This window comes from Tetrahymena thermophila (assembly GCF_000189635.1).
Source record: "Tetrahymena thermophila SB210 genomic scaffold scf_8254092, whole genome shotgun sequence".
Taxonomy (NCBI): Eukaryota; Ciliophora; class Oligohymenophorea; order Hymenostomatida; family Tetrahymenidae; genus Tetrahymena; species Tetrahymena thermophila.
Window position 1 is genome coordinate 32,720 of NW_002476046.1, and position 23,209 is coordinate 55,928.

Here is a 23,209-nt window from a genome sequence, read left to right on the forward strand (position 1 = left end):
TGAATAGATATTTCAATGAGGTTATCTTTTGCTATTAATGAAGGATTTTAACTCAGAATGAATCCTAGAAATTGACAATGTAATGATAAACAAAATAAAGCAAAAATTAAATAAGATATTTATAAAAATGTTTAAAAGCAATAAACAAAAATTTTAATAATTAAAAAAATTAATCCTTTTATATGTTTGTTTTTGATATTTTGAAATATTTTAAAAAGAAAACTAATAAAATTAGATAAATGTATTAATAAAAATTGTATTTAAATTTACTAACTATTCAGTTAGGAAAAATGAAGATTTTAATTATAAAATTTATGCAAATAGATGCTATAAAAATTTAAATCAACACTGCAAAAGCATAGATAATTAATTAGTATAAAGGAATAATCATTTTTAGCTTAGAATCTATTTATATAAAATTAATTATATTTGAATTATAGATCTCTAAAAGATAGTTTCTAACTTAAAATCGAGGTTTAAACAAATTATCCAACTGATTTCAATTAATGAAATGAATCAACATGTAATTTTGAATAAACAGTAAATTCTGCATAGTGATTTTGTTAAGTCAACAACACTATTTATTGAAAATATAGTTTTTGGTGTTGAGAAATATAAAAGACTCTTTAACAAGCAAAAAAATAAGCAAACATAGTGCTAATATAATAAAGAGATTAATTGATCGATAAAAAATATATAAAAACTTGTATTTACATACAATCAATTTTATTTACTTTTAAATAAAAGTTAGGAAGAAAGAAAGTAGATATAAAATGGATTTAAAAATATAGCATTTCTAACTTGAAGACATTTACTAGAGATGTTCAAATAAGTAATATTTTTAGCACATATTAATTTAAATATAATTTCTATTTTATTCTTTTAAGGGTTACATAATAAGAAGGTCTAGAAAGATTATAAATACCATCTGAAGTGTTCTTTGAATCATGGAATGCCTTCAACAAGTAACTCGCTTTTTAAAATATTTAAAAGATAATTATAATGCTAATTAAAAACTTAATCTAAAGATGGTGCAAGAGTTAATTAGATTTAGAAAGAACAATATCGATTCCCAATTTTGGTAAATATTTATTTTGTCTTGAAATTTGAAAACATATCAGCATTCATTCTCATTGAGTATTTTAATAATAATCAATTAATGTATTTAAAAATAAGGTAATCTGACTTACAAAAAGTTAAGTGATGGAAGCGACATAAATAATTAAAATGCAAAAACAATAATGATATACTTTAGTGAGAATCTTATAATCTCCAAAAATTTGAAATACAGAGTATTTTTTTTATATTCTACTTGAAAAAATATTTAAAAAAAACATCTTTTTAGATTAATTTGAATTTTTTGTTTATTTCTACTTAGTAGAAACTATTCTCTATTCAATAATTAACTTAATTTCCTTCTAGTTACTATAGAAGTTTAATTTCAAATGAAGTTTTATATTTATATGATAACTGTTTATTATAGGGTGACATTGACAACTCAAATTTCCCTCCAATTAAAATTAATTATAGTGCTGTTCATAAGCTTTGCCCTGAAATCAATAAATAGGCAGTTAAGGTTTGCATTGAATCCATATTTAATGAAATAAATGAAGTAAATATTTTGTATTTTTAATATATTTACAAAAAAAAATAGGATTGAATAAATTTATGAAAGTAGAAGTTTAAAAATTAAAAATCAAAATCATAGGTCTGTTAAAATTTTATATTTTTCTTTATATTTTAACTCATGCTATTAAAAGAAGTCTATATTATTATTATTCTTCTTCTTCTTTAAATTAAATTAAATTAAATTATATTTATTTTTATTATAAAGGTTCTTAGCATTAATAATGTAGAAGTAGATCTTGGAAATTTTGGAAAAATAAATTGCTTTGAAAGGACATTGAGCCTTGAACCATTTATCTTAAATAAGAAAGTGTAAAATGGAAAGTCAAAGCAAACAGTCAGATCACTTCTTGATTCTCGTAAAGGTTTATCAGCCTCTGTACATATGCTGAGAGCAGCTAATAAAGAAATTGATTATTTTGGAGGAACAGGAAACAATACTCCTTAATCCAAAGGAGTTAATTCTAACTCTAATTTTAATAGCATTAATAATCCTTAAAGCTTAGATGCTAGTGCTCAACTAAACGCTTCGAAGCTTAAATTATAATTAAGTATAAGCGCTGGAGATAGCATTGACAATAGTAATATGAATAATTCACAATTTAACCGCAAAAATTTAAGGATGACTAAAAATTCAGTGGCTTCTAAATTTGTTTAAAATAATGATAAATAATAATATTCGCCCACTAGAAGATATAAGCACAATAATGTCTAGATTGATCCTGAGCTTTTGGCAGCAGGCACAGACCCGTTATCAAAGAACTAAGTAGCTATTTACTTTATTTTTGAAATTTTAAATAATTATTATTTAAATATAATAAAAAGGACTTCTCTAAGCTAGCAAATAGTGCTAGTTTACTTATAAATTCTAGTTTTTTAAAGCCCCCATAAGCTAGTATAAGGTTCCCTCCCATACTTGATAGATTCTCAAGAACATTGGCTTCACCGTTAGCTGCTTAAAAGCATAATTTATCAGTAAGCGCTAGAATAGCTTCAAATTATACTCCTACTGCAAAGAAACTCTCTTTTGACTAAGAAACAAAAGGTATTAAAATAATGAAGCTATTTGATACATCAGTATAATTCACAGCTAATTAAGAGCTCCTATAACCTCCTGCAACATTCTTCGAAGAACTTTCTTTTGTTGTAAATAAATAAATTATAAATGATTGATACAATTTTTAATATTAAAATTTTATAAATAGGTCGATGGAGTAAGAAATTAAGAATTAAACAACAAGATGAAGGCAAAAAGAACCTGCTATGAAAGATATAAAGCATACATTGAGAATGAAATACCTATTGAATTTGTTGCTTCTATTAACAATTATTGGATAACTGATATTTTAGATTTGATCCCTCACTAACTATAATATGTTGATAGGTAAGTGATGGAGAATATGATTAATCAAATGCTTAATGAAATTAACAAAGACTACTATGACTCAGTGCGTAAAGCTATACTTGATTATGTTCTTAAAGATGAAACAGAAATGCTTAGAATTGGAATTATGGAGATCTATGATGGAGTTGTTGATTATGGAGACAATTATTATAAAGGAATAGAACCTGATTTGGACTGGAAGGAAGATGTGAATGCCGCTAAATAAGAGATTATTTCTAATCTTGTCATTAATTCTAGTTCGACATTAAAACTTATGCAACTATGGAAAAGATATGAAAAAATGCATTTCTTAGTATTACCAACAAAGAAAGATTAAACAATGACCATTCAAAACTTCTTAGAAATTTAAGTAAATAATTCATTTATATTTAAAATTGATTATTTAAATTTAATAAAATAAATAATTAAATAGCTCAAAAATATCACAGAAGTTAAAAACCACCTGATTTCAGAATGGCATAAAGATGTTATTGACATCTATCAAGAAGAATTAAATTAGATGAACAAAAACAAAGTAAATTTTTTGAAATATATTTAAAGCAAATTAAAATTTTTATTAAAAATTAAATAGCGATAGGCAATTCTTTTCTTCAATTCAAATGCTACTCTTATGTCTAATTAGATAAGATAGCTTGTTTCCGATTCTCTCATTTTATATAAGGAATTCTTTTAGCGCTTTAAGAAGAACAAACTTCTAACTCCTAAAGATATTATAGAGCGTGAGAAAAATCACAACAATTCTATTGAAGATGTCTTTCTACATGTTAAATTGACTGCTGAGGATAGAAGAATTGAATTTGCAGATGATTTGTATGAAAGTATACACAAAGAATTGATAAAAATCATAGATGACATAATTGCAACCACTCAAGGTTTCCCTAGACCTGAAAACACTATAGCTAGAAGTGTTGTAAAATCTCTTTGGGCTGTTCCTAGAGATGATGAAGTAATTTAATTTAAAATATTTTTTTCTTTAATAAATTTTTAATACCAAATAGATATTCTTAAATGTGAAAGAAGAAATAGATAGCATCTTGGAAAGGAATCTAAAGAATGTGCAAGAAGTTGTAAAGGTTTATGATAAATACTCATATTTGTTAGAAGAAAAGCAAAGAGTTGAAGCATGGACAAGGACACCTAGGAAAAGAGAAGAGTTCACAGCTGAAATGAACAAATATAAAAAACTGTATGACGAAATAAATAAAGAAATACCTTTTTATGTCAGAACTAATATGGTTTTAGTTGATGGTGTTGATGTCAAAAAGATTTTCTTGTAAATCTGTTAAGATATAGTGATAATTCTCCAGACAAGTATACATCATTATTTACTTTCAAAGAATGCTGAAATAGCCAAGGAGATTAACACAATTTAAGAATTCATAAAGAGTAAGGCAGAAAATTATGAAAAAATGAAAGACCTAGAAATAACAATAGATAAAATTAAAAAAACTGATCACAAAAGAATTTAGGGTGACTATTAGGATGTTAAAGTGTGGTTCAATTTACTTTACAATACAGTTCACAAAGTGAGCGAAGATGATTTAAAGTAGCTTTACATTACAGCTAGCTTAGTTTATAATCTGATGAATGTTGTTGAATAAGAAGAGTCTAGGTTATAAAAGGTAAAATATAATTTATTAACTAGTATCTTTTTAATTTTTATGTTAAATTAATTAGGAAAAAGAAGAACTTGAATAAAGATTAAAAAGAAAGAAAGATGAATTCGAATTAAATATTTAGGATATTCATTAGAAAATTGATTAACTAAATACTACATATGCTAATGAATATTCAAAGGAAGAAGCCTGTAAAGCTATTGAAGGTTACAGTTAAACACTTAAGGAATACACTGCTGAAGTAGAAATATTTAAGTTTAAATTAATTTTTAATTAAATAACTTATTTTATAATAGATGAAAGAAATAAACCTTAGAGAAGAGCTTATTGGTTGGACTTAATCTGAATTCCCAAAACTCCAAGAAGCTGAAAACAATCTATTACCATACTAAGATTTATGGTTTTTAATTAGAGATAAAAGCGACAAAATAGACTTATGGAAGAAAGTAAAGTCTGTTTTCACCTTAGATCCTGAAGAAATTGAAAGAGATGTTAAGACTATGTTAAATAAAGCAACTAAACTTAAAATTATGTTTTCTAAGGCTAAAAATATGGTTAATCCTTTAGAATTAACACATACAGTTCTTGAAGATTTAAGAGAATTTTAAAAGCACTAGCTATTAATTCACGTATTCTCAAATAAAGGACTTAAAGAAAGACATTGGGATGAGATAAGTAACTTAGTAGGTTTTAAAGTAGATCCCCATAAAAAGGAATCCTTAAGCAGGTTTATTGGTCTTAATCTAGAAGATAAATATTAAAAACTAGAAGAAATTTCTGATTCTGCAACTAAAGAATTCAGCATAGAAAAAATTTTAGATAAGGTAAAATACACTGATAAATTTCATTTATTTGTTTTCAATTTTAAATAATTAAATATAGATGAGAGAAGACTGGGAACCAATAGTAACAGAGCTCAAATCATGGAAAGACACAGGTACTTTTATTGTTTCAGGAGGAAGTGTCGATGAAACTCAAACTATTTTGGACGATTAAATTGTTAAAACCATGACAATGAAGGGTTCACCATATGCAAAGATATTTGAAGATAGAATTATTGAATGGGAAGATTGGTTAAATTACACCCAAAGTCTCTTTGATTATTTTCTCAAGGTGTAATCTGTTTGGTTGTACCTCGAACCTGTCTTTACCTCTCCTGATATAACAAAGCATTTGCCTATGGAAGGAGAAGAATTCAGAAAGGTTGACTTTGATTGGCGTAACCAAGTTATGGGAAAGGTTTGCAGAGATCCCAAGGTAGTAGAATTCACTAAAGATAAAAGAATGCTTGATATCCTCAAAGAATCTCATATTAGATTAGAAAAAGTCCAAAAAGGTTTGAACAGCTACTTGGAAGGAAAGAGATCTAACTTCCCTCGTTTCTATTTCTTGTCAAATGATGAATTGTTAGAAATTTTATCAGAAACCAAAGATCCTTAGCGTGTACAACCCCATCTTAAGAAGTGCTTTGAAGGTATTTAAAAACTCAAAATCGATAACGAAAAAAAGATTTTGGGTATGTATTCATCAGAAGGAGAATATGTCGAATTCCTCACACTTGTAAATTTTTATTTTTGAATTAAGTTTAAAGAATCATTAAAAATAAAATTTTTTAATAATTTAAATGTAAGAGTTTAAATTAATATGATAATTTTATGTGCAAAAAAGAAGACATTTAAACAATTTAATATTTATTTGACTTTTTTTGTAAAGGTTGATACTAATCAGGCAAGAGGTAATGTAGATGAATGGTTGGTATGGGTAGAAGAGAGAATGATTGAGAGTATTCACAGTGTAACAGCAATAGCTTTCGAAGATTATCAATAAATGAAAAGAAGGGAATTTGTTTTAAATAGGTGTGGTATGGCAGTATTAAGTGTGAATATGACATATTGGACATATGGAACTGAGAAGAATCTAAATGATCATGGAAACAAGGGTGCTGTTCTATTTGCATAAGAATGTACTGAATAACTTGAGTAAATTGTAGATCTAGTCAGATCTGATATATCTCCTTTGGATAGATGCACTATAGAAGCTCTTATAGTATTGGATGTTCATAATAGAGACTGCATAACTCAGTTAGCAGAGAAAAATATTGACAAAATATCAGATTTTGATTGGTAAGCATAGCTTAGATATTATTGGTAAGATAATGATACAATAGTAAAAATTATCAATGCAGTCTGCGATTATAACTATGAGTATTTAGGTAATTCTAGTCGTTTGGTCATTACACCACTCACAGACAGGTGCTATAGAACACTTTGCGGAGCTATTCATTTAAATTATGGAGGTGCTCCAGAAGGACCTGCAGGTATAAAATTGAAATAATATTAATAAAAATGATATTTTCTTGAAGTTAAAAATTATTTTTGAAGGTTTTAATTGAATAAATAAAACAATTTTTTGAATTTTGATAAAAAATGTTATATTATTATAATAATAAAGGTACTGGTAAGACAGAAACAGTAAAAGATTTAGCCAAAGCTCTTGCTAGATAGTGTGTTGTATTTAATTGTTCAGATGGTTTAGATTATAAGGCTATGGGAAAATTCTTCAAAGGATTAGCAAGTAGTGGTGCTTGGAGCTGCTTCGATGAGTTCAATCGTATAGATTTAGAAGTACTTTCAGTCGTTGCACAGTAGATGCTCACAATATAATTAGCACGTGCTGAAGGAAAGAAAGAGTTCTTTTTCGAAGATTCAACAATACGTTTAAAACCAACTTGCAACGCATTTATCACGATGAATCCTGGTTATGCAGGACGTTCAGAACTTCCAGATAACTTAAAAGCCTTGTTCCGTTCAGTTGCTATGATGGTTCCTGATTATGCTATGATTTCTGAAATTTGTCTTTATTCATATGGTTTTTCAGATGCTAGAAACCTTGCTCGTAAAATCGTTACTACTTACAAGTTGTGTTCTGAATAGCTTTCATCATAAGACCACTATGATTATGGTAAGCAAATGTTTTAATTTTTAAAATTTATATTTCAAAACAAATAAAATATAAATTAAAAGGTATGAGAGCAGTAAAGTCTGTCTTGACTGCAGCTGGTAATTTAAAGAGAAAATTCGTTAATGAAAACGAAAGTATTTTAATGCTTAGAGCAATCAATGATGTAAATCTTGCCAAGTTCTTGGCTTTTGATCTTCCTCTTTTCAAAGGTATAACAAGTGATTTATTCCCAGGAATTTCTTTACCTGAAATCGATTATCAAAATATGCATGATTGCATAGATTTAACTCTCAAAAAATTAAATCTTTAGAAAGTTCCATATTTCATTGAGAAAATTATTTAACTCTATGAAATGATTCTTGTAAGACATGGTTTGATGGTCGTTGGTATGCCGTTTTCTGGAAAGACATCAGCTATTAAAGTTTTGGCTGGAGCACTTACTCTTTTGAATGAAAGAAACTAAATGAACGAGAAAAAAGTGTAAATAACTACTATTAATCCTAAGTCAATAACTATGAATTAACTCTATGGTTTTTCAGATGAAGTCTCTCATGAATGGGCAGACGGAGTTTTAGCTATTAAATTCAGAGCATTTGCAAAATAAGAAAATGATGATAGAAAAGTATATTAATTTTTTTTCAGTTAAATATTAAAATTTACTTTTTTATAAAAAGTGGTTAATTTTTGATGGACCTGTTGATGCTGTTTGGATTGAAAATATGAATACAGTCTTAGATGATAACAAAAAACTTTGTTTGAATTCTGGTGAAATTATAGCTATGAGTAAAAGTATGAATATGATGTTTGAGCCTATGGATTTAGCAGCTGCTTCTCCTGCCACAGTATCAAGATGTGGTATGATTTATATGGAACCTTCTTCGATGGGATGGAGACCTCTCTATAATAGTTGGAAGAAAAATTTACCTTCTACTCTTCGTGAAGAAGATTATGTTGAAATAGATATGCTCTTTAACTGGGTTGTAGATCCAGCACTTAAATATCTCAGATAAAGCTTAAAAGAAATCTCTCCAACTCAAGATTAAAATTTAGTTGTTACTTTAATGAGAATATTTAGGGGTTTATTGAAAGATTTAGAAGTAAACTTTTTTCTTAAATTTAAAAATTTTTTTTAAATTAAAAAAGAAATTATTTAAAAGTCTATTTTAAACAATAAAATAATATGTGCTCTTTTAAATAATAATATTCTTTATGTCCTTTTATTTGAATAAAATAATAAATAGCAAACCTTAATATTTTTAATTTAAAAATATATTAAAAATTCTAAAAAATTAAAAAAAGAATCAAGAAACATATGATAAGTTAGACATCAAATAGCGTTTCTAATAAATCGACATGAAGTTTATTTTCTCTTACATGTGGTCTATTGGAGGATCTTTATGTACATCTGTTGATAGAAAATAGTTTGATCTATTTTCTAAGAGACTTTTTGGCAAAGATATAGTTGTTTAAGTGGAGAGTAAGAAAATTTCACTTCCAGAAAGAGGTACTATGTATGATTATATCTATAAGATTGAAGATAAAAAACCTGAAGGTGATTGGTAACTTTGGATTGATTAAATCGTGCCTGAAGAAATAAATCCTAAAAAGAAACCCAATGAGATTATAATTCAAACTTCTGATACTGCTCGTTATAGCTATTTATTAAAGTAAAATATAAAGATGGAGGTTCCAACACTGTTTTGTGGTCCAACTGGAACTGGAAAATCTACTTACATCAAAAATTTACTGATGAATGATTTACCACGTTCTTAATATATGAATATTGAAGTTGGTTTTTCAGCTCAAACAAGCTCAACTCAGACTATGGATATTATTGATAAGAAATTAGATAGATTGAAGAAAGGTGTTTATGGACCTAAATAAGGTAAATGCATTATTTTTGTTGATGATTTGAATATGCCAACAAAAGAAAAATGGGGAGCACAACCTCCTATTGAAATTCTCCGTTAAATGCTTGATTAAGGTGGCTGGTATGATTTAAGTGATAAAGAAAAACCTTTTAAATAAATTGTAGAAATCATATTTGTAAGTGCTATGGGTCCTCCAGGAGGTGGAAGAACTTTTATAACTCCTAGATTATTGCGTCACTTAAATTTAGTAGCTCTTGCTAACTTTGATGAAGAAACACTTAATAGAATTTTCGGAACAATCCTGCATTGGTACATGTAAGTGAACCAATTTTCTCCAGAAGTTATTAAAAATGAAAATAAAGTTATCAACGCTACTCTAGAAATTTATAAGATGGCTATGAATGAATTGTTACCTACTCCTATGAAGAGTCATTATCTCTTTAACTTAAGAGATTTTGCTAAGGTTATTATGGGTGTTTGTATGAGTGATAAAGACACAATCGCAAATCCAGATATCTTGATAAGACTTTGGGTTCATGAATGCTGGAGAGTTTTTGCTGATAGATTAATTAATGAGGATGATAGACTTTTAATGCTTAAGGGGTTAAGAGAAACAGTTAAAAAGATATTTGGACTTAACTTTGATACAGTTTTCTAAGTACATATTTAAACATTTTTATTTTGAATTACAATTTTAAATTTAAATTATATGAATAAAAAAAGCACTTGGACAACCCTAATGATAAGGATGAAAAAATTGATACATTAGATGAGATGAGAGGATTAATCTTTACAGATATATTGACACCTTTAGGTGCACCTAAAAGGCCATACGAAGAAGTTATTGATAAGAATAAGTTACAAGCTGCTTGTGATGAAGCTTTAGGAAATTATAATATGCTAAGTGATAAACCTATGGACCTTGTTTTATTCTCATTTGCTATAGAACACTTGTTAATTATTGAAAGAATACTTAAATAACCTTCGGGAAACGCTCTATTAGTTGGTGTTGGAGGTTCTGGCCGTTAATCTTTGACTAGATTAGCAGGTTCTATGGTTGATGCATCAATTATTCAAATTGAAATCAGTAAAACTTATGGTAAAAATGAGTGGTAAGAAGACCTTAGAAAAGTTCTTAAAAATGCAGGAGCAAAAGGTCTACCTACTGTCTTCTTATTTACAGATTCACAGATTAAATAAGAAGGTTTTGTTGAAGATATAAATAACTTACTAAATACTTGCGAAGTTCCAAATCTCTTCCCTGCAGAAGATAAGGCAGAAATTTAAGAAGCTGTTCGTGCACCTTCCAAAGCAGAAGGAAAATGTCCTGATGGTCATCCAGAATAACTATATTCTTACTTCGTAGAGAGATGTAATTATAGCATTCAACAAATTAATATTTAACATATATTTATATAAAGGTAAGTAAAATTTACATATTGTGCTTTGCTTTTCTCCTATTGGTGATGCTTTCAGAAACAGAGTTAGAATGTTCCCTTCTCTAGTTAATTGTTGCACAATTGATTGGTTCTTCGAGTGGCCCTAAGTAAATTTATCAAATATTCTTAAAATAACTTAAAAAATAAATTTTTCTAAAAAAGGATGCATTAGTTTCTGTAGCTAAGAAATTCTTAGAAAAAATTGAAATGGATGTTGAAATAAAGTAGTCTTGTACAGAGATGGTTTAGTATTTCCATCAGTCTACTATTTAATGGTCTAATAAATTCTACAGTCACTTAAAAAGAAAATTCTATGTAACACCTACTTCTTATCTTGAAATGATCATTACTTTCCAGAATTTACTTGCTGAAAAACGCAAAGAAGTAAAGTCCTCAATAGATAAGTATGAAAATGGTTATAATCAAATTATAGAAACAGAGAAAGCTGTAGGTAAAATGCAAATTGATTTGACAGATATGGTCCCTAAATTAAAGAAAGCCGCTGAAGATACTGAAGAAAAGATGAAGATTGTAGCAAAGGAGAAATCTGCTGCAGATATCTTAGCTTCTGGTAATTAACATTAAAAATATTTTGATATATTTTTATTTCAACTTATCGATAAAATATAGGTATTTAGAAAGAAGAAGCTGTTGTTCAAATTGCTGTTAATGAAGCTAATCTTATTAAAGAAGATTGTGAAAAAGATTTAGCAGAAGCAATGCCAGCATTAGAAGCTGCAGAAAATGCACTAAATTGTATTTAAAAAGCCGATATTGATTTCTTGAAATAAATGAGAAATCCTGTTGAGCCTATCAGAGCTACTATGAAAGCTGTCTGCTTGATTCTTTATCCAAATCCAACTGAGAAAAAGAAAGATGGACTTAAAACTGTGATTGATTGGTGGGCTGCTTCAGTAAAGCTTTTGAATAACCCACAACTCCTTAAAGATATGAAAGGATATAATAAAGAAGCAATAGAGGACAAGATAATTTAAAGTTTGGGTTCCTACTTTAATGATCCAGAAGCAAAGGATAGTTTAGAAAAGAGTGTAGTAGAAAAAGCTTCACCAGTTTGCTACTCTATGCTTATGTGGGTAAGAGCTATGTACGACTTCTATTTTGTCAACAAAAAGGTTAAGCCTAAAAAAGCTGCTCTTGAAGAATCAAATGAAAAAGTGTCAAAACTTAATGCCTAACTTTACGAGAAGCAAAAAGAACTTAAGGTGGCTACAGATAAAGTTGATGCTCTTAATAAAGATCTAAAAATAACATAAGATAATAAACAAAATTTAGAAAAGAGATATGAAGACTGTTCAAAACAACTAGAAAGAGCTAAAACATTAATAGAAAACTTAGGAGGTGAAAAAGGAAGATGGGGAGACTTTGCTGAAAAATTAAAGTAATTCTTCACGTTATTAACTGGAGATGTTATTATTTCATCTGGTGTTATAGCATATTTAGGCCCTTTCACTCCTACTTACAGGTATAATTTTTTTATTCATTCAAATTTAAAATAAGATTTACTAAATATTAAATAGACAATAAATAATTGAAGAGTGGGTCCTTAAATGCTCTGATAAAAATATTCCAAGAAGTGATAAATTTAGCTTAGTATAAGTTCTAGGAGATTAAGTAAAGATTAGAGCTTGGAACATTGATGGACTTCCTAGTGACAGTTTCTCAATTGAAAACGGTATCATAGTATTTAAATCTAGAAGATGGCCTCTTTGCATTGATCCCTAAGGATAAGCAAATAAGTGGATTAAAAAAATGGAACAATCTAGAGGAATTAGTATCATAAAATTGACTGATGGTGATTATTTGAGAACTTTAGAAAATAGTATTCAATTTGGTAAACCTGTTTTGTTAGAAAATGTTGGAGAAGATCTCGATCCTTCTCTAACTCCAATATTACTCAAGCAAGTATTCAGTAAAGGAAATACTCAATATATAAAATTAGGTGAAAGTGTGATTGAATACTCTCAAGATTTTAGGTAATTTTATAAAATTTAGTGAAATGATTTTATTCTTAAAAATATTAAACGTTTTAGGTTCTATATCACTACAAAGCTTAGAAATCCTCACTATCTACCAGAACTTTCAACAAAAGTGACTATCCTTAACTTCATGATTACTTATGAAGGATTAAATGACTAATTGTTAGGTATTTTAGTCAAGAAAGAAAGACCTGATTTGGCCTCTGAAAAGGAGAGACTTATTATAGAAGGTGCTAGCAACAAGAAACAGCTAGCTGAAATAGAAGATAAGATATTGCAAGTTTTATCTGGAAACAAAAACATTTTAACAGATGAATCTGCCATTAATATATTAACTGCTTCTAAGGTAAATCAACATATTTAATATACAAAAAACTTTAAATAAATTGATAACTAATAAATTAAAGGTAACTTCAAATGAAATTAGTGAAAAGTAAATTATAGCTGAAAAGACAGAAAAAGAAATTGATGAAGCTAGACAAACTTACTAGCCTGTATCAACTTAAGCATCCTGCTTATTCTTCTCTATTTCAGATTTGGGTAATCTTGATCCTATGTATCAGTATTCTTTGGTTTACTATTTAGATCTATTTACTTAAGGTAATTTAAATTTTGATTGGATGAATTGTCAAAAAATTTTATTTAAATTAAAGGTATTATCAATGCAGAATAATCAGAAAGTTTTGATTAAAGATTATTGAATCTAAAGGATTATTTCTTGTATTCATTGTATTCAAATATTTGTAGATCTCTTTTTGAAAAAGATAAGCTCGTATTCTCCACTCTTTTGTGTGTTAGGTTGCTAGAATTTAGAGGAGAGGAAAATATAAACGATTTTTGGAGATTCCTTTTAACAGGAGGTATTGCCCTTAGCGATTAACTTCCTTAAAAACCTACTCATCTTAGTTGGCTTTCAGCTAAATCTTGGGGTGAGCTTGTCCGTCTATCTGATTTACATGGATTCTAAGATTTCTATAAAGTAAATATAACTATTTTTTAATACAAATTAATAAAATTTTTATTTAAATAAATAGTTGTTATTGGATCCATCAAATGGAGAATAATTCAGATAAATATATGAATCAAATGAACCTTAAAATGTACCTCTTCCATAATGTATTAACATTCCTAAAATGAACAAGCTAGGAAAGTTGTGCATTTTAAGAACCATTCGTCCTGATAAAATTATTCCTGCAGTTTAAGACTTTATTAAAGATAATTTAGGTCAGCCATTCATAGAACCTCCTCCTTTTGATCTTAGTTTAATTTATAAGGATTCTCTGGCTACTACTCCTCTTATTTTTGTTTTATCTCCTGGTTCTGATCCGTTTGCAAGTTTGAATGCTTTTGCACAAAAGATAAACAAGAATATAAAAGGTAATAAAAATAACATTTAAAATAAAATTAAAAAATTTTATATGAAAAATAGCTATTTCTCTTGGTTAAGGATAAGGACCAATTGCTTTAAGAATGATCAATGAAGGCTAATAATCTGGAGATTGGATCGTCTTATAAAATTGTCATTTAGCAGTTACATGGATGACCACTCTTGAAAAGCTATGCGAAGAGATTTCACCAGATCCTAAAGTCACCAACCCTGAATTCAGACTATGGCTTACATCTTATCCTTCAAAAGATTTCCCTACTTCCGTGCTTTAGGCTGGTATAAAGATGACTAATGAACCTCCTAAAGGCTTGAAGAACAATATCTAAGGTAGTTATCTCATTGATCCTATTAATAAATCTGAATTCTTTGACACATGCTAGAATTCTCCTGCATTCAAAAAGCTCCTATTTGGTTTATGTTTCTTCCACGCTGTAATCTAAGAAAGAAGAAAATATGGACCTCTTGGTTGGAATATATCTTATGAGTTCAATGAGTCAGACTTACGTATTTGTGTTCGTTAACTGAAGATGTTCTTAGATGAATTTGGAAATTAAATTCCTTATGATGCTCTAAAGTATCTGACAGCTGAATGTAATTATGGAGGTAGAGTTACTGATGATAAAGATAGAAGATTAATTACAACTCTTTTAGAAGACTATTACTGTGATAAAACTGTTAACGATCCAAATTACTAATTTGCAAACAATCCAGTATATAAGCCACCTAATGTAGAAACTAGCTAAGACTTTATATAATATATTAAAGACAATTTCCCACTCATAACTCCTCCAGATGTCTTTGGTTTCCACACTAACGCTGATATCACCAAAGACATGAATGAAACTAATCTTTTCACTGATTCACTACTCATTTGCTCTTCAGCTTCAAGTAAATTTAAACTTAATTTGTTTGTTTTTATATTATAATAAAAAATAAAATTATTATTAAAAAGGTGGTGGAGGCGGAAACTCATATGAAGAAACATTAAATAGTGTTTGCGATAGCATTTTGCATGACTTCCCTGAACCTTTTAATACTGAGCAAATCCTTGAAAAATATCCAGTTCTTTACGAAGAAAGTATGAACACAGTATTAAACTAAGAACTTACTCGTTTCAACAAATTAATAAGAGTAATTATTAATTAATTATTTTTTTGATTAACTGATGGTTATTTAAATTTTTTTTAAAAAAATAGGTAATTAAGAGCTCTTTAAATGATATCAAGAAAGCTCTTAAGGGTTTGATATTAATGTCACCTTAGTTAGAAGCTGCTTCTAAGAGCATATTTGACGGAAAAGTACCAGAAATGTGGATGAGTAATAGTTACCCTTCACTCAAGCCTTTGGGTGGATATGTCAAAGATTTAAGACAAAGATTAAGCTTTTTCTAAAACTGGATTGATGAGGGAACTCCTATGTCATTCTGGTTAAGTGGTTTCTATTTCACACAAAGTTTCTTAACAGGTGTTCTATAAAACTATGCTAGAAAGTATACTATTCCTATTGATGAAATCGTCTTCGACTACTTAGTAATTAATTAATTATGACTTTCAATATATCATTTTACTTTGCTATAATTATTGAGAATTTTATTTAATTTATTATCCTAATTTAATAGTGCATAAAAGAAGAAAAAATTGAAAATAAGCCTGAAGATGGTGCATTTATATATGGACTTTTCATAGAAGGTTCTAAATGGAATTATGAAACTATGTTATTGGATGAGTCTGATCCAAAGATTCTCTTTGTAAAGTGCCCTATATTATAGCTTGTTCCATGCCACGTAAAGAACGTAAAACCCCCTCAACATTATAATTGCCCAGTATACAAAACTTCAGCTCGTAAAGGTACTCTTAGTACTACCGGTCACTCCACAAACTTTGTAATGTGGATAAGACTGCCAACTGATAAAGAGCAAAGACACTGGATAAAGCGTGGTGTCGCTCTTCTCACCTAATTAGACGATTGAGAGAACTGAATTGTAATATAAAATTAACTATAATATACCAAAATAAATAAATAAATAAATATAAAATATATACATATCTTCAAAATAACTATAAAATGTAAGTATTTATTAACTAACTAACTATAGATATTAGTATTTTTAAGAATAATCTATTTTATAATTTTTTATTAAGATTTTAAATTTAAAATAAAAATAAATAAATAAATAAATGATCAAGTAGAAATATTGAATAAGATAGAAAAATCTATCTATCTATCTTTCTAGTTTCTAGATGAGTAGAAATACTTATTGAAAATAGTAATTGTGTAGTTGTAAATCTAATGCTACTTAATTTGTATAAAGTAATGATATGAATTTTAATCAAAAAGATGTAGTTGCATAATATAAAAATTAATTGTTTACTATCGTGACAAACGAGCAATATATTCGGATAAAATCAAACTAATTATTAATTAATTATTCCTAATTAATTAACTAACAAGAAAGAAAGATACATATTTAATTATTTATATTTAATTTTTTAATAAAGGTTAAGGAATAATATCATAAATAGTTAAATTATTTAAGTATTTATTCTAGAAAGGGAGAAAAAACACATATTAAAAAGTAGAAGCAAATACAAAGATGAGAACCTCAGCTAGATATTTTACAAACTTTTTGAAGAATAAAGCAACAAATAGTTTTAATGCTTTCAATAGATAACAATTCAGAAACAATTTCGCCAAGCAAGTTATTCTATTAACAGGTATCCATTTGACATGGAAATATGCTGCCTAAAACTTAAACTGCGAGGAAGAAGCTAAATCATAAGAAGAATTAGAAAAGGAATTAAAGCAAAAATTTGAAGAGGAAATGAGAAAGAAAAGAGTCGATTCCATGAAAAATTTACAAAGAGTAATAAAGTTTATTAACCCAAACTAAATGTCATTATTAATTAATTTACTTGAAGAGATACAAATAAATTGACTAATAAATTGAATTATATAGTTGTTATGAGGATTTTATTGCTAAATTAACAAAAAATAAATTTATAAAATAGTATGAAGTATGCAACTCTGTAGATATTTAAGAAGGTTAGATATATCCTGTAACATTTATTCATTACTTAATCATTTGGTTTTCTAAAGTATTAAAAATAATTAAATACCTAGTTCTAAGTTAAGGATGGCGAAAATGGCACATTTGAAGTTGTTATTGTTAGATACAATGGAAAGTTATATTGTGTTGGAGGTAAAAATTTCTTTAGGCTCTTTTTATGAACTTGACATATATGAGATATTGATTTATCATTTTATTATTTAAGGTGTTGATACTTATGACGGTAAAACTAAATTGAAGGATGGTATTTGTTTTGGAAATAAGCTTTATAGTCCCATGAATGGTTCTGCTTTTAATATTGAAAATGGACATCCTGAACTCGCTCCTGCTATTGATGAACTTCCTAGATTTTTCGTTGAAGAGGTATCATGATAGATTTGTGAAAAAAAATGATTAAACTAAATATGATTATTTGATCAAAAATAGCTATTTTTATATCTAAAAATTTACAAATAATTTGAAAATTAGAATAATCTAAATCTTTCTATAAAAAATTCTAGAAAAATGGTAAAGTTATTCTTTATGCTCCTAAAATTGTACCTAAAAGATTGGTTCCTGCATTTGCCTCTAGAGATATTAACGACGTGAGAAAAGTTGTTGTTATTGGAGGTAATTTCTAGACTTAAATACTTTATCAAAATTATATATATTCAATATATTAATAACAGCTGGACCTGCTGCACTTGGTGCTATCGAATCTTTAAGATTGAATGGTTTTACTGGTGAAATCATTATGGTTACAAAAGGGACAAAGATGCCATATGATAAAACTAAGCTTACCAAATCTTTTAAGTACTTAAATTATGATAATCTAACTCTTCGTGACGAAGACTGGTTTGATTCTCATGGTGTTAATTATATGCTTGGTAGAGAAGTTACTTTTGTCGATAAAACAGTAATTTATTAATAAAATACAAATGTATTTTAATTTTATTAATTAAAAAGCACAACAGCCCACATATTCTTTTAGAAGACGGCTTAAAATTAGAATATGATAGTTTAATTATAGCCACAGGAGTTAAACCTGAAGTTAGAAATATTAACGGTATCTAAGAAAAAGATAATGTTTCATTTTTATACAACATTGATCACCATAAAAAAGTTAAGTAATACCTAGAAAAAGCTAAAACAATTGTAAAATATTTACAAATTCGAAAAACTTTAAAATAAAATTTATTTTAAAAAAGACAGTCCTTGGTAACAATATGAGAGCTATGGAATGTGTTTCTACTATTAGAAGAGAATATCCTCACATTAAAATTTATGTTATTGATGAAAACGAAGATCCTGTAATTAAAACTGAATTCGGAGAGGATATTTACAAAAAAATTTTAGAGTAAAATATTAAAATTGGAATTAAAAAAATAATTATAATGATAATTTTTTTAATTTGAAAGTACTGCTTTAGATAACAAAGTTAAGTTCGTTATGAAAAATCCTGTTGATAAGATTATTGGTGATGATAACTTAGCCAAAAAAATATAATTCCGTTCAGGAGTAATTAAAAAAAATAATAATTTAAATGAAAAAATAATTTAATAATATTTATTTTAAATAGCTTTAAATTGAAACAGACTTTGTCCTATTAATGCCAAACAACTTTAAGGCTGATAATGATTTCTTATTAAATAATGATTTAGATTAATTTGAGTTTGACGATATTGGAAGAGTAAGATGTGATTATGATCTTAGAACTGACTATAAGCGTATGTTTGCTCCAGGCTCTGGTGGTGTTGCTACTTACTTTGCCGCTAATGATAGAGTAAATAAGCAAATATTTAAAAATATTTTATTTATTAAAATTTTAATTTAAACTATAGTATCCTCACATGTAATGGAATACAGCTTATCATTAAGGTATGACTGCTGGTTACAACACTCTTGCTTTGGTAAATAAATTATTTTCCTAAATAAATTATAAATTAACATTTTATATTAATTTAACCATAGAACATTCCTTGGCATTAAATTCCTTTTGAATAATATGAAATATTTGGAAAGGTTTTACAACATATTGGTTATGCAAATGTTGAAAATGAAGTTTACATTTAAGGTGATGTTTAAAATTGGGATTTCGTCGCTTTCCATGCTTGGGAAGGTGAAATTTTAGCTGTTACAGGAACTCCTTCTTAAAAGAAAACAATTAACATTTTAAATGAAGCCATTAGATTAGAACTTATGCCTCATCTTATAGAGTTAAAGAAAGGATATAAAACTATTGAATAAATAGAAAAAGAAATCAGAGTAATCAATTAATTAAACACACTAAGAATGTTTGCTTTTAATATTCTTACTTTTAAAAATATTTAAAAAATAGGAATCAAAAAGAAGCACATGCTTTAAAAATTTAGTTTATGAATTAAGAGATAAGCCAAATCCTCATGATGTTATTTGGTTCCATAGAGAACGTCAAAGTAGATACTTCAATTTCTGGGAAGAAGGTGTCATGCCAGATCAAAACTACGCTCCTCCTACTCAAGATCCAGTAGTCTGAGTCTGTTTTATAATATAATAATAACCTTGTATAAATATTTATTTAGCATTTCAAATAAATTTTTATTTACCAGTTAAAGTTAAAATTAATTAATTCAAAAAAATATTTAATCCAAATCATATTTTAAACTTAAAATAATTCAATAAAATAGTTTATCAATTAGTTTTATGTTTTTAAAATAAAAATTTTTTCAAAAAACTTGAAAATTATTGGAGTTCAAATAAATTAAATTAACATCTTAAAACTTTTTGAATTTGTTTCTTTAAATATTTATAAATTTTAGTGGTTTATTTTTTTTTTTTTCTTATGTTTTGAGATAATTATTAAGTGTTCTAAATAAATTTTATCAAACAGATTTTTAAATTTGCTAAAAAATATTTTATTTAGACATTTTAATATTTTAAAATAAAGATTTTTGAACTAAAAAAAACCAAATTATGCAAGAAAATATATAAAGATTTAGTCAGTATAAGTATTGCTTGTTTTTTATTATATTTTTCATTGAAAAAATATGGAAATTGTTATTATTACTAAAAAAAATTTAAATCGGCAAATAGCACATTTCACTTAATTAATTTTTGTGTGAACTAGCTATACATTTCTTTAGAATTATTCTTCTTCTTCTATTTATTAAATAACAAATTGTGAGAGAGAGAGAGAAATTATGCGAAAAAAAAGAAAAAGAGCTATTATAAAAATAAATTTAGAAAAAAAAGAAGGTTTATATTTTTGCAAATATCCTTTTTGAAATAATTGAAAGATTTCAACAAAAGATTAAAATCTGAAGAATTAGAAAAGCATAATCTAAAATCAAAGTATTATAATAAGTTATTTGATAAGGAATGACAACAGCATAGAAAATAGCTGAAGTTGAGCTAGAAATGGAACGTACCCAAAAGAATAAGGCTACTTCCTATCACTTGGGTCAATTAAAAGCAAAATTAGCAAAATTAAAAAGAGAATTGATTGAAGGTGGTAAAGGTAAATCAGGTCCTGTAGGAGAAGGTTTCGATGTCTCAAAGAGTGGTGATGCTCGTGTTGGTATGATCGGTTTCCCCTCTGTCGGTAAATCTACCCTTTTAACAAAGCTAACTGGTACTGAATCCAAGATTGCTGCTTATGAATTCACAACATTAACTTGTATTCCAGGTAATGTCTTCTACAAGGGATCTAAAATTTAATTGCTCGATTTACCTGGTATTATCGAAGGTGCCAAGGATGGTAAAGGTCGTGGTAAATAGGTAAAAAATATACATAATAAAATATTTTCAATTATTAGATTACAAAATAGTTGTATTTAGATCAGAAGATTTTTAATATTTTAGCTTATAATTTTTACAAATTTGATCATTTAAATAGAAATCTTTCAAAAAAAAATGAGTAAAAAATGTGTTTAAGCTAGTTTTTTTTAAGTTAAAAGCAATTAGTCGTCAATAGCAATAAATAGATTTAATTTATTAATAGATTAATTTATCACTTTTTTTATATTTAAGTTAATATTTGTATTAAAAAGGTCATTGCTGTTGCCAGAACTTGTAATTTGATTTGCATAGTTTTAGACGCAACAAAGCCTATGAAACATAAAAAGATTATTGAAGGTGAATTGGAAGGTTTCGGTATTAGATTAAACAAACAACCTCCTAAAGTTGATTTCAAAATTAAGCCAAAAGGTGGTATTAATATTACTCACATGGTTGAAAATCCTGACCTTGATGATGAAATGATTAAGACCATTTTAAAGGAATATAGAATTAACTCTGTCGATATTGTTTTTAGAGAAAAGATTAATGAAGATTAATTAATTGATATTATTGAAGGTAATAGAAAATATATTCCATGCCTTTATGTTATGAATAAAATTGATGACCTTACAATGGAAGAATTAGATATTATTGACTAAATTCCTCATTATGTTCCCATCTCTGCTCACTTGGAATGGAACCTTGATGAATTAATAGAACGTATGTGGGAATACTTAGATCTCTATCGTGTATACACTAAACCTAAGGGCAAAGCTCCTGGTATTTAATTAATTTATATTTAAAAATACTTAACCAACTATAAAAACATTTAATTAATTATATAGATTATGAAAAGCCTGTTATCTTGCCCAGAAAGAAATCTACAGTTGAAGATTTTTGTATGAGAATTCATAGAACTATGATTAATGATATGAAATATGCATTAGTTTGGGGTACTTCTGTCAAGCACAATCCTCAAGTATGTGGTAAAGACCATCAACTTAATGATGAAGATATCGTTCAAATTATCAAAAAGATTTGAGCAATTTTATATAAAATAATCAAATTTAATTTGCAAGGAGTAAATTTTAAAATATTTTAAGAGAAAAATGACAAGTAAAAACCATGAATAGAATCAAATATTTAAGCTTCATTCTCTGATTAATTATTTTAAATGCATTTCTTTCTATTAAAGCAAATTAAATCTATAAAGAAGGTTTTTTAGTAGAAGTAATTAAAAAACTAATTATGGTAGCGACTACTTACTTTTATTTAATTGATAAATATTTAGAAAAATATATATAATATTATATTTAAATTGTTATGTGCTTAATTTTAGTTAAAAGTTTCTTACATGTATTTTTGACATAAATTCAACTAATTATTTTGTTTTCATTCTATTTTTATTTTAACTTATTTTTTATTTTCTTCTTATTTTCATAGTTTTTACTATTTATTCTGATTAAAAATGTAAACTTAAGCTAAATAGCAATTTCAGATAAAGTCTATTGTTTAAACTACACTTTTCAAAACAATGATGATATTATAATTTTATAAAGGCATAACCTAAAAATACATTCATAATTTAGCTCAAGGATATTAAGTAAGCTATTAAACTAAGTATGAAGATTTGATAATTTTGACTTAATAAACTAGATTAGCAGGATAATTTTTAAAAAAAATTATTCTAATGATTATTAAAAAACACAAATAAAAATAAATTAATTATTTAGGATTTTTAAACTTAAACTTTACCTATAGCTATACAATATTTATAAAACTACCAGATATATATTTTTTACTTGAAAATGAAATAATTATTCAAAGAAGATCTATAAATTGATGAAATCCTCATTAAAATTTTTGGAATAAAAACATTTTTAAAAACTCTTTATTTTTTATATTTAATCATTTTATGTTAAGAATATATTTATTGTAAGATTATATTAAGTATGAATAAAAAATTAAAAAATAAAACAAAGTTTAATTAAATCTGCTTAGTCACCTAAATATAAATAAATAATACCTTATTTTAAATTTGTATTAGTTATTAAATTAGAATATTTTATATTATTTATATTATTTAAATTTATGCTTCTAATAAA

The 23,209-nt window shown here is 26.8% G+C and overlaps 3 protein-coding genes across 3 annotated transcripts; all 3 read left to right on the plus strand. All coding sequences in view use genetic code 6, as the record gives it.

Moving 5' to 3' along the window:
- Positions 1–773: 773 nt before the first annotated feature.
- On the plus strand, positions 774–16,271 carry TTHERM_01104900 (dynein heavy chain 7, axonemal protein; the record flags this gene model as incomplete). The annotated part of the gene is made up of 32 exons (XM_001025965.2): positions 774–832; positions 888–965; positions 1,029–1,081; positions 1,177–1,292; positions 1,484–1,612; positions 1,835–2,392; positions 2,452–2,772; positions 2,832–3,380; positions 3,444–3,545; positions 3,603–3,977; positions 4,030–4,653; positions 4,709–4,888; positions 4,944–5,471; positions 5,530–6,207; positions 6,361–6,964; positions 7,099–7,608; positions 7,671–8,230; positions 8,283–8,705; positions 8,908–10,137; positions 10,203–10,851; positions 10,901–11,025; positions 11,081–11,489; positions 11,549–12,401; positions 12,457–12,912; positions 12,970–13,261; positions 13,323–13,515; positions 13,569–13,894; positions 13,950–14,292; positions 14,345–15,190; positions 15,255–15,433; positions 15,499–15,831; positions 15,921–16,271. 32 exons carry the CDS (start codon positions 774–776, stop codon positions 16,269–16,271), a joined length of 13,032 nt encoding a protein of 4,343 aa, XP_001025965.2.
- A 624-nt stretch (positions 16,272–16,895) lies between these two features.
- Positions 16,896–19,863, plus strand: TTHERM_01104910 (pyridine nucleotide-disulfide oxidoreductase family protein; the record flags this gene model as incomplete). The annotated part of the gene is made up of 13 exons (XM_001025966.2): positions 16,896–17,165; positions 17,311–17,358; positions 17,423–17,501; positions 17,575–17,732; positions 17,870–17,978; positions 18,038–18,264; positions 18,315–18,503; positions 18,557–18,705; positions 18,767–18,866; positions 18,928–19,131; positions 19,190–19,258; positions 19,320–19,613; positions 19,687–19,863. The coding sequence occupies 13 exons, from the start codon at positions 16,896–16,898 to the stop codon at positions 19,861–19,863; spliced, it is 2,073 nt and encodes a 690-aa protein (XP_001025966.2).
- An 842-nt stretch (positions 19,864–20,705) lies between these two features.
- On the plus strand, positions 20,706–22,146 carry TTHERM_01104920 (developmentally-regulated GTP-binding protein; the record flags this gene model as incomplete). The annotated part of the gene is made up of 3 exons (XM_001025967.3): positions 20,706–21,104; positions 21,377–21,884; positions 21,950–22,146. 3 exons carry the CDS (start codon positions 20,706–20,708, stop codon positions 22,144–22,146), a joined length of 1,104 nt encoding a protein of 367 aa, XP_001025967.2.
- Positions 22,147–23,209: the final 1,063 nt, after the last annotated feature.